At 43.0% G+C, this 12068-nt stretch overlaps 1 protein-coding gene across 2 annotated transcripts in view; it reads right to left on the bottom strand.

Moving 5' to 3' along the window:
- GEM (GTP binding protein overexpressed in skeletal muscle) overlaps positions 1-10272 on the bottom strand; it is a 17627-nt gene extending 7355 nt beyond the window's left edge. Inside the window, exons 1-3 of one of the 2 annotated variants that reach the window (XM_049781932.1) lie at positions 10084-10272; positions 7317-7656; positions 75-151 (exon numbers count right to left, since the gene is read on the bottom strand). In XM_049781932.1, the coding sequence (XP_049637889.1) occupies positions 75-151; positions 7317-7647 (408 nt within the window). In that variant the 5' untranslated portion in view covers positions 7648-7656; positions 10084-10272. Of the gene's footprint in view, positions 1-74; positions 152-7316; positions 7680-10083 lie in introns of both variants that reach the window. The other variant, XM_049781933.1, reaches the window with a different exon arrangement.
- Positions 10273-12068: the final 1796 nt, after the last annotated feature.

The raw sequence follows: 12068 nt of genomic DNA, 5'->3' as shown, positions 1-12068 counted from the left end.
CACCAAAATGGACAAGGACACTCTCACTCCCAAGCAGCCAAGAAAATTGACAAAGAGCAACAAACTCCTCATACCTTATTTTCCCACATGTCCAGAAGTATAATGGTTGCACTTTCACCATCAACAATCAGTGTCCGTTCATATGTATCTTCTGGAAGAAAAATAAGAATATATATGGAGTGAGGCAAAGACAAGACATTTATGAGGGTCATGTTGAAAATTATGCTGACAAACTAAAGCTTAGATAAGCAATTAATAGAAATACTTGGTGATTTATAGAGAGATATGACCATCATTTTATTGTCTTCAACAATATTCTCCATATCAGTATTTATTAAGCAGAATAACACTTTTAGTGTGCTGTTTTGTTTTGGGTCCACACCTGGCAAGGCTCAGGGTTTACTTCTGGTTCTGTGCTAAGGGATCAATCCTGATGGGACTTGGAAGACCTTATGGCATGCTGGGGATCAAACCCAGGTCAGCTACATGTAAAGCAAACATCTTACCCACTCCAGCCCTCAAAATACCACTTCTAAACAGGCATCACTTGAAGTGAAAAACATTTGTTTCCACTATTCTAAGACAATGTTAATACAGGAAACCCATTTATGAAGATAAATATGCTTTAGATAAATAGAGCTTTGATTTAGATTCAGTGGATAAAGATTTGAGGGGAAAGGGGTCCATTGAACTATAAGCCTTTGTTCATATGCCTTTCAGTGAGTCAAGTGATGACTGAACAACCAGGGGCAGTTTTTAGGCGTTCTGTGCTCAGAAAATCTCTCATTTTGAGAAATGCAAGGAAAACAAATCTTGAGTCTATGCTTTTGACTAAAATTCGTTTCCATGAAAAAAAAATACAGTTCTCTAGCAATAAACAAACTTGTTTTTCCATCTTGAGTCCAGCAGAAGCATAGCCTCTAGCTGGACTTGGTAATGGAAACATTCCTCCCAGCATCGGAGACCAGCTGAGGGTAGGTGAAGGGTGAATGCAGCACAGTGGGCCAAAACAGCACAAGCCAAGAAAAACCACTATGTGGGTGGGACTACTCAAGAAGAAAAGGGGAGGAAGGAGGTGGGGAGACGAGGTTGTTGGCTTTCCCCATTTTAACAATGATGTTTCCTGTTTTGAATGTGGTGGTTTGAAGTGATTTTTTTTTTTGCATTAAACAAAGATATTTTATATGATCATTTCTCTTGCCACACCATTGCTTCTGGAATCTCTATTAGAGATTCACATGGCTTGTTCCATTATCTCCTTGGGGAAGGACTCCTTGATCAGCTATTTAAAATGAAAACACTTGGGGCCAGTAGGACATTTGCCATACATGCAGCGAGCCCAGGAAGGACCTGATTTGATTCCTGGCATCCCATATGGGCTCCCTAGCCCGCCTGGTGCGATTTTTGAGTGCAGAGCCAGGAGTAACCCTTGAGCACCACAGGGTGTGGCCCAAAAACAATCAATCAAATAAAGTTAAAAAATAAATAAAATGAAAACACCTCCCCCTTCTACCAATATTCCCTATTCCCTTCCATGTTTTCTTTTATTTCATTATGGTGACTGTCATCTAAAATGCAGCACAATAATCTCAGTCATTGTATTCTTTCCTGTTTTTCTTTTCTCCTGTTAGTAAAGCTAAGATTTGAATTAGTTCAGTTACTGCTCTTTTATATCTGCCAACTGTCCAAGCAGTGCTCAGTAAGAACTTTTCAAAAAAATAAATGAATGAATGAATCAATGATATTGATAGCATTGCTTAAGTATTGTGGAATTTAGAACCTGCAAAGAAATTCTTTCACATTCTTCCCCTCCCTCCTTCAAAAAAAAAAAGTTCTGAGGCTCCTGTATCTCTTCTTCGAAGCATTGTCTACTGCTTTCAGTTTGCAAGGTAAAATTGATTCCAAGAAACCCTGGAAAAAACTCCTGCTTTAAGCATACCTTCCTTTCTTCTAAAAGCTGTTGTCTTTTTTTAAAATGTATCTGACACAGGACCCCAGACACATGTGATATTAGGTGAAAAGGACCACAGGCAATCAAAGGGCTATTTGGAAAGTTAAGTCCAGGAAAAGGAAATGGAAGATCAGTATCAGCTCAAAATAACTATGCTCCAGGCATTACACTCCATGCATCATATGTTATCTGCTTTAATTCCCTATAAAGTAATTTCCCCTTATTCCTCTCATCAAGAAGCTTCAAACAATCAAGAACCTTAATCAAGGACATACACTCAAGCTGTTGCAGAGGTGGGATAGAGGTCCACAGCCTACAGTCCAATTAGTTCTTGTCTCCCTTGCGCCTATGGACAGCACACAGTATTTCCATAAATCTCGGGACCTCCAATTCTAGCTATTTTTTGGGTCCATCTCAGAGATCAAGCCTCTTCCAGGAACCTTGATTTTCACAGCTAGACATCATATTTTATCCCTTTGAATTCCCAGAACTCTGTCCTTGACCAGGTCAAGCCACTTCTCACATTCTAGCTTCATTTCTGGTTGATGGATGTATGATGGACACTGCATGCCATCAGTACCCTCAGGGAAGAAGTGTTGTGACCTTTTGAATACTTCCTTAGTGCATTATCAAATCTATCATTATGTTCAGTTTAGGAATGAATTAACCAACGAATAAATGCCACTAGGTTTGTACAAAGAGTCGTGATTATTGTGCTATCACTCTAGCAACATCCCTCTTTATTAGGAGAAATAATGAGAATATGTGCAGATATTTCTTCCCTATACTCAATTCTGGGGGCTGGAAAGCACTGGAAGGGCATGCCTTAGAAAATCCTTCCAATGATCACATCAAGAAAATTAGCAATTTTTAAAGTGAGGCATGCAATCTTAGATGGAATAAAATTAAGTCATTCACCTTAATTTATTGGATACAACACATCATCTAGAAACTTTTTGTTAAAGACTATGGTTCTCCCTTTGCTTTCAACCCCAATCAACAAAGAAATTTCCAAAATACAGAAGCAAAAGCCTGGCCTCCCAAATTCCAGTTAGGATTCAGTCTTACCACTCTATAACTATAGGGATGTTATCCTCTGAATAAATATCACTCCACTTGAATCAGCATCCTGAGGGATACCTTCCCGGACAGTGTGACTGGGGCCTAGGAATTATTTCCAATGATACATGGCATGGCAGTAGGAGTGTGACGGTTCAACACCTGTTCAGCCCAGCCAAGCCACAGTGCAGCAGCAACTAAGACTATCATGGGATACCATAGTGAAAGGTAATTAACTTGGGGATGGGATTGGGAACTGGGTATCTGTTTGGCCCTGTGGCTATGCCAACTGAATTTCATATTAGTAATTTTCTAATGTTTATTAAAGATTCACCAATTTTCATATTGATGAACTTAATTTAGAGGTGAAGAAATGAAGGTCTATGAAAGAAAATTACTTTCCCAGGGTGAAAAAGTTAGTTCATAAAGTTGAGGATTCAGAGAGAGAAACACACACAGAATGCTCTCTCTCTCTCTTTCTCTCTCTCTCTCTCTCTCTCTCTCTCTCTCTCTCTCTCTCTCTCTCTCTCTCTCTCGTGCCAGATACAAAGAAACATAAGGGTGGAATAAGAAATACCCAAAGGCAATAGAAACAAAGAACTTAAGAACTGGTATTCAGTAGGAAATAAGCCACTTGAGGGGACTGGGAGAATAGGATGGGTAGGAACAACTAGCAGGAGCGAGTGGTACTAAAAGGTTGTGAAGCAATTATATAGGAATATATATATATATATTATATATAATATCAGCAATAGCACTGTCAGCTACTGTGCAAAAAGTATTTTTTTTAAAAGAGGTCATATCTAAATACCCATCCCAAGGTCAACGACAATAGAATCAAAAGACCCAAATTACCGCGAACTAAACACAAAATGGACCTATTACACTGGTAGTCCTGGGGGTAAGGGTGGAACTATAAGATGCACGCAGAGACTATGGTGGAGGAAGGTCAACACTGGTGATGGGAATGGCCCTAATTCACTGTCACTGAATGCCTGAAATACAAATGTGAAAGACATGTAATTCACAACGGCCTTAATAAAACAAACAAAATGTATTTTTTTTTTAAGAAATGCCTCTCATAGAAGCAGACTGGTGGGTGGAAGACAAATAGGAGTAGAGGGAAGTGGACACTGATGAAGGGATCAGTGTTGAAACAATGTGTGCTTGAAACTCAATCATGAATGATTCTGTAATTTCAGTCATTAAAAAAATTTAAAAAGAATGTTCAGGATTCAAAGTTAATCACAGTTAAACTCAAAGTCTGTACCCTGCAGCTCCTATTTTTACTCCAAACACTAATAATTAAACTTGTATGGGAGCCAAACTCTGGGGTATACAGCGATATCCATATGCCCTTAAGGTGGCTAGAAGTCAGAACAGAATTAATGAATACTTGATGGAAAACTAAAATGTTTAAGAAGACTGAAAGAAAGAGAGGGTAATAGCATGCACTATTTGGGGTGGCCCTAAAAGCAAATAAAAAGGACCCTGAGAATTGACATAAGAAAAATATTCGTGGAGAAGTTTGGTTCTCTGTTGTCTTTTAAGAGCAAGGGACTGAAAAACTTAGTGGATAGTAAGACTTGTAAAAATGTGTTGATGGTGGACTGGAGAGATAGAACAATAGGCAGGGTACTTGCCTTGTACCTTGCATATAGCTGATCTGGATTTTATCCTCGGCCTCCCAGAAGATGACCTGAGCCTTGCAAGGAGTGATCCCTGAATGCAGAACCAGGAGTAAGCCCTGAGCACCACCAGGTGTGGTTCCAAACCAAAAATGTATGTGTATATATGTGTTTGTATGTATGCATGTATATATGTATTCACATATGTGTATATATTTATGGGTCAAGGCAATAGTTTAATGTGTTTGATCTATGATTTGCATGCAGGAGGATGGGTTTTAATCTGCAGGATTCTTAATGAAATAATAAGAACAAAAACACCAAATTCAAAATAAAATCCAAGGCTGAAATCCCAGGATCCCCACCAGTGATGATAGGCCCCTTGGTTGCCCCCGACACTCACTGTACAGGAATTTATTGCCAAGTAAATGGCAACTAATAAATAGGCACGGAGGGGCCAGTTATTACCGCAGATAATTAGCTTCCCTGTGTGAAGCCCACTTGAGTTCAATTCCTGGTATTGTCTGGTCTCCTGAGCTCCATCAGGAGCAATCTCCAAGCACAAAGCCGGGATTAAGCCCTGACACCCACACCCTCTGTGGCCCCTAGACCAAAGTTAAATTGAAAAATAAAAAGGCACAGGGAAAAATGCCTCTCCCATAGTAAACGCTTGTTCTAAATGACAGGCCCTCCCTTCTTCCTCCTGGCCTTGAAAAGTCAAGTGCAATCATGCAATTGGCCACAACATGGATGGAACTAGAAGATATTATGTTAAATGAAGTAAGTCAGAGGAAGAAGTCTTCTGTATTTGTCTGCAGATACAGAATAATACCATTTATATGTGGTATTTAGAACAACTGCATGAAGAGATACAATGGTTTAAGTGGGAGTTGTCTTGATCACCCTTGGTCCCAGAGGATAGCAATGAGAAGGAAAGAAACAGAGTGAAGGAGGAGAAACACAAATATGAAAGGATGTGGGCCAGGGGCCAAGCGGTCTCAGGTTAATTGGTGGAGATTAAAAAAATAGAACTATATATCCAAATCAAAGGCAACAACAATGGAATCAAGAGACCTAAACTCTAACAATCTAAATTTTAAATGGGTCTGTTATACTGGCAGGTTGGAGGGGACAAAGGGTGATGGTATGGGATGCACTCAGAGAACACTGCTGAGGGAAGGTCTACACTGGTGATGGGATTGGCCCTGATTCATTGTATGTCTGAAATCCAACTATGAAGGGCTTAGTAAGTCACAATGGTTTCAATAAAATAAAATCAAGTTTTAGAAAGTCAATTATACCATACTGATCTCATTTCTCTCTTGGCTATTACTGAGTGACAGTCCCCACAATTCCAGGAGAGAAATCGATGATGCATCCATGAGTCACCATTTATAGCATAGAGCCGGAAGTGCCCCAAAGCAGAGAACTCCCTGGCATTGAAGATCACAAGGATTAAGCACTATCTGAAAGGTGCCAAAAAGCAGAGAAGATAATGTGGGATCCTGAATCCTACATAGAGGGGCAACTCTGAATCCCCAGAACAATCCTCCTTGAACTTAGTGGCTCAGAGATGAGTTGCAACAGCCCATGCCACTTAGGTAAGCAGGAAGTTTCTTCTTTTGCTGTATATAGGGCCACGGAATGATCTTGACTTTGTCTGCTAGGACAGAAGTCAAGGCTGAAAGGCATTATGTGAATACCATTAACTATTAGCATCCCTCATCATTTCCCAGAATATGGTGTCTTGTTTCACATGAGGCTTTTTGTTTGTTTGGAGGGTTTGGGCCACACTCCTGGCTTTGAACTCAGAGGTCGATACTAGCAATCTCAAGGGACCATATGGGATGCCAAGAATCAACCCCAAGTCAGCCGAGTGGAAGGCAAACACTCTACTTTCTGTACTATGGCTTGGTCCCCACAGTTTACATGATTTTGTAAAATAAAATGCTCTTTTAAAGATTAGTTCACCTTCAAGGAGTTTTGGAAGTAGGCGAGACTTAAATCAATAATGATTTTAAATGATTCTGTCAAGCCAACTGTGATGAAATACTGTAAGATAATACAAACACATTTATAATGACCTCAAATTGTAATAAATACATATAATAAAATTTTTAGATATAGATTTTCAACTATTTTACTCCTTCCAGGAACTCTAAGATTAGTGGGAATAGACTGGTCATTAATACAGTGATTCTAAATTGCCTTCATTACACAATTTGCCCAGTATCAAGGTATTTAATCCATCTCAACTATTTTCCAAATCGGTTTGGTTTTCAGTATACCAGGAGAAAGTGTCTGCCCAGATAAAAGTTGACACATGGGACTGATTTATTTTTCTTTGGAGGCCACACCTGGCAATGCTCATGGCAAAATCCTAGCTCTGTGTTCAAGGTTCCTTTTTGGTAAGCTCAGGGGACCATATGGAGTGCTGGGGACGCACCCAGGTCAGCACATGCAAAGAAAACACCCTACCTGCTATGCTAAAATTCTGCCCCTGATAAAGGTAATTTTAAAATTAGCCTCCCTGAGCTGGAACTAAAATAACTACCCTTTCTGGCTCAAGTTCAATCTCTTAAGTAATTGGTTTTTGTTTTTCTATTTTTTGTTCCTTTGTTTGTTTGTTTGTTTGTTTTTGGACTACTGGCTGCACTGAGCTGGGCTGGAGTACCTACCTCCCAGGACCTCGCAGTCACTGTCCATACTATCATGCACTCCTGCAAAGATATTGGCCAGAGTGGACTTGCCCACGCCCTGCTCCCCTATGAGCACCACTCGGTAGTAGGTGTTGCCTGACTCCGAGGAGATGACAGAGTCTGTGGAGTCAGAGGACCAGCTTCGGCGGCAAGGGTCCTCGGGGGCAGCAGCAGGGCGGCCATGCGGGCTACAGTGGTGGGGCTCTTTCTGGATCATCAAATGCCTGGTGTCAGCGGGGATGCTCCAGCGCTGCTGCTGTGGCTGCAGGCCCACTGAGCCTTGGCGCAGGGTGACATTATTCAGCGTCATCGCTGGGGCCTGGAGAAGAAAGCAAAGCAGAGGTTGGCACGGCAAGCCTGATGAGACACGCAGTCAGACATCAGCGAGGTTTTATTAGATGGTTTATTAGAGGTTTTATTGGTGACACCCCGGCAACACTAATATACAGGACACTAGAGAGGTTGGACAGCAGCTCGGGTGTTTGCTTTCCATGTGACTGACACCAGCTTGACCCTCAGTACAACATAGGGAAGTCCCCAAGTACCATCAGGAACGATCCGAGGGGCTGGAGAGATAACACAGAGGTAGGGTGTTTGCCTTGCATACAGCCCACCCAGTATGTGCAGTGGTTCGAATCCCGGCAGCCCATATGGTCCCCGTGCCTGCCAGGAGCAATTTCTAAGTGCAGAGTCAGGAGTAACCCCTGAGTGCCTGCCAGGTGTGACCCAAGAATCCAAAAAAAAAAAAAAAAAAGGGAATGATCCTGAACACAAAGCCAGGAGAGTAAGCCTTCTGACACCATTGGATATTGGCCAAACCATCTCAATGAAAACAAGAACACCAGTGAAAGAAATAGCTCCCCAAACTTTCATATTTTCTTTTTCTTTTCTCTTTTTTTTGGGGGGGGGCACATCCAACAGCGCTCAGGGGTTACTCCTGGCTATGAGCTCAGAAATTGCTCTTGTCTCAGGGGACCATATGAGATACTGGGGAATCAAACCTATATATGTCCTGGGCCAGCAGCGTACAAGGAAAACGCCCTACCACTGTGCTACCACTCCAACCCCGTTTTCATATTTTCATATGGACATGCATGCACACTTTAGCAGCTCCTCAGCAGATTGCATTTGTAAAAACCATTAGGAAAATAAAAAATATTATCAGCATCACCCACTGTCCATTCTCAAAAAAAAAAAAAAAGCCTTGGGATTTCCCACTCACAGTTGGCACTGGGGCAGCCAGAAGAATTGAGTCCCCAGAGAAAATTTAAAAAGCAACAAGTTCATTTAACTGGAACCAGCTGACCAGGTTAGTGGCCCTTATCTAAACTTGGCTCCTGCTCGCACCAGCAGTCAGAGGCGTTTGGGTCTCACATGGCAATGACATCACACCCCGGGCTGGACTGGGCAAATTCCTATTGGAACTTCCATGTTTAGTAAAGTTGCTGGGAGGCGCTGCAGCTGCCTAAACAAGCTATTATTTGAATCTTTGTTTGAGGTGCATGCCCCTGCTGTACAGTCCCCTCTAGTCCAAGGAGAGATCAGCCATCCCACATCGAAATCCTTTACCTAGCCCCCATGCCTTCTGGTCTGGCTAGGATTTGAGCTGCTCTTCATCAGCCTATTCAATTTGCACAGAAAAGGCTTCACATGTCCTAAATAATGTCCATCTGGAGCTGCTCGAAGTCGAAACAATCCCACTTTCCGAAAAGAGAAGGCTGAAGATTACCCTCATAGGGTAGGGAGCTCCAGAACATGGGAACAACTGCCCATTCACCACCAAATATCTGTTCTACCAGGCTACGGGGGACCAAGCAGAAGCAGCTCATTGAAATCAGCAAGTGCCACTCGTAGAAGAGACATGCAAAGACATCCCCCTTTCACAATCCATACCCCAACACCTTGGCCAGGTCAACAGTCTGGATTTTGACCATTGGCTTCTCTGTGAACCGATGGGCATTCACAACCAAAGTATGCAGCATCTCCTAGGGCCACACCTCTCTGGGAAAGGCAGAAGAAATAAAGTCATGAAATTTTCCTACATATGGATGGACCTGGAGTCTACTGTGCTGAGTGAAATAAGTGAGAGAGAGAGAGAGAGAGAGATAGACACAGCATAGTCTCGTCTATGGGTTTTAAGAAAAATTAAGGACATTATTGTAATAATGCCAGAGACAATAGAGATGAGGGCTGGAAGAACCGGCCTTGGTATGAAGCTCACCAGAAAGAGTGGTGAGTGCAGTTCAAGAAATAACTACACTGAGAACTATCCTAACAATGTCAATGAATGGGGGAAGTAGAAAGCCTCTCTCAAAGACAGGCAGGGGGTGGGTGAGGATGAGGATGAGGGGCATTGGTGGTGCAAAGACTGCACTGGTGAAAGGGGGGTGCTCTTATTTTATGTATAACTCAAACCCAACTACAAACCTGCTTGCAATCATAGTGCTTAAAAATATAAAACCAAAAGAAAAGGGAAAATGATATAAAGATATTCATTTTTAAAAAAGGAAAAAAAAAAGAATCTTCCTGCGGAATTGAACCAAAGGCACTCATCGATGGATGACCCAAGGCATCCTTGGCACTTTCCCCTTCTGCCTGCCTGCCCGCGCCCCGAAAACCCTGCAAGGAGAGTGTGCTGCACATCCCACTTGCAAAGTTCTGCCAAGGGCTGGAACCTCTCGCCCACCCTCGCCCCCATCGCTCTCCCAAAGCCGGGAGCGACCCTCCAGGACCTCCATCCTCTTACTTGGCTCTGCTGGGGGGGTCTTAGGGGTCGTCCCGTCCGGGTATCCGTTTGTCCTGGCGACCCACCGCGCGCGCTTGCAACCGTGGTCTCCTCCAAGCGTTGCGCTCTGCTCGCGCGCGCGCTTTGCTCTGCCTGCACCCCGCAACCGGTCCCCGGGTTTATAACTGGTCGGTTGGCCCAAACCGGGGCTTTTCCGTGACGTCAGTGTCCCCGAGGAGAAAGGGTTGGCCCTGCCGCAGCCACTCCACTCCAAGGAATGAATCCTAACTGAACCGTTACTCCCAGTCATGTGGTCCCCTTTTCCAAAAGAACCATCTTCACTCCTGATCTCTTTGGGTTTGCTTCTTTCTTTTTTATTTTCCATTTATTTATTTATTTAATTTATTTATTTATTGGTTTTAGAAATATCTTTATTTTAAGCATCATGATTGCCAGCATGTCTGTAGTTGGGGTTCAGCTCTCAAACATGAACACATCCACCCCCTTCACCAGTGCGACCTTCCCACCACCCAATGTCCCCCAACTCCCACCTCTCCAATTCCTTGTCTTTGTATTTGAGACAGGCAATTCTAGTTTTCTCATTCACTCTTATTATTGTCATGGTAATTTCCAGTGTAGTTACTTTAGGGCTCACTCCTCACACTGTGCTCAGGGCTAACTTTTTTGTGGGGGAGGGTTTATATACTCTATTTTTTTTTATTTTTTAAAAAATAATATCTTTATTTGGGGCCGGGAAGGTGGCGCTAAAGGTAAGGTGTCTACCTTGCAAGCGCTAGCATAGGACAGACCACGGTTCGATCCCCCGGCGTCCCATACTGTCCCCCCAAGCCAGGGGCAATTTCTGAACGCATAGCCAGGAGTAACCCCTGAGCGTCAAACGGGTGTGGCCCCAAAAACAGACAAACAAAATAATATCTTTATTTAAGCATCATGATTACAACATGTTTGTAGTTGGGTTTCTGTAATAAAAAAGAGACCCTTTTCACCAGTGCAACCTTCCCGCCATCAATGCCCCCAACTCCCCTCTCTCCCACCCCCTGCCTGTATTTGAGACTGGCATTATACATTGTTATTGTCATGGAAGTCGTCAGTGTAGTTATTTCTCTTTCTCTCTCTTTTTTTTTAAACCAGGTTCATATAGGAAGATAGGAGTGCCGAGAGAGAATACACCCCATACCACTTAAGAGCACTTTCCTGCAAAGCTCTTGTGAGCTGTCTTGATGAAACATGGAAGACGAGGGAGGTTAGATTTGGGGGTTCAACTCTTCAGAACAAAACCTCAGACTGAGGTGGGCACTGAGACTTGGGGAGCTTTAGGAGAGGATTACAGTCCAGCCTCTTGCAAGGAAAGTCGCCTCTGCAAGCAGCCTGTCACCTATCTAGAATGGAGAGAGAGCCCTGAGTTCCACTTCATTCTGTTTTTCTGGACAGATGTGCAGAGATGGGGTTCAGGACCTGCAGTGGTTTAGCAAGAGCCCCCTAAAAAGATGTGCAGCTCCAGTTTGCATTTCAAAGGGCTACTGAGCCTGTCCCTGGCAGTACCATCAACTGTGACAGGAGACTCCAGAGGCATCATAGTCGCTCAAATCTGCTGCTCAGTTCTAGAATTGGCTCCACACCCCTGATCACCCAACTTCCAAAATTAATTTATCTGTAGAAAACAGAAACTTTCTGCCTAAACAGCCCAAAGAACACAATTAAAAACTCCCCAAAACTGGGGCTGGAGAGATAGTAGGGCGTTTGCCTTGCACAAAGCTGACCCTGGTTGGATCATGGGAGGCATCCAATTTGGTCCTTCAAGCCCTCCAGGAGTGATTCTAGAGCACAGAGCCAGGAGTAACCCCTGAGCACCACCAGGTGTGGCCTCATAATAAAATATATAAAAGGAAAAGAAAACTCCCCAAGACTGTGTGAAGCAAGTCTTTTTGGATGCTTCCACTGTGTCAGCCAGTCCTATGCACTTTACTACAATTCACTTTTCCTGA

Source organism: Suncus etruscus, chromosome 10 (assembly GCF_024139225.1).
Source record: "Suncus etruscus isolate mSunEtr1 chromosome 10, mSunEtr1.pri.cur, whole genome shotgun sequence".
In the NCBI taxonomy this organism is placed as follows: domain Eukaryota; kingdom Metazoa; phylum Chordata; class Mammalia; order Eulipotyphla; family Soricidae; genus Suncus; species Suncus etruscus.
Note: the sequence above shows the minus strand (reverse complement) of the source record. Positions and strands in the feature narration are given on the sequence as shown.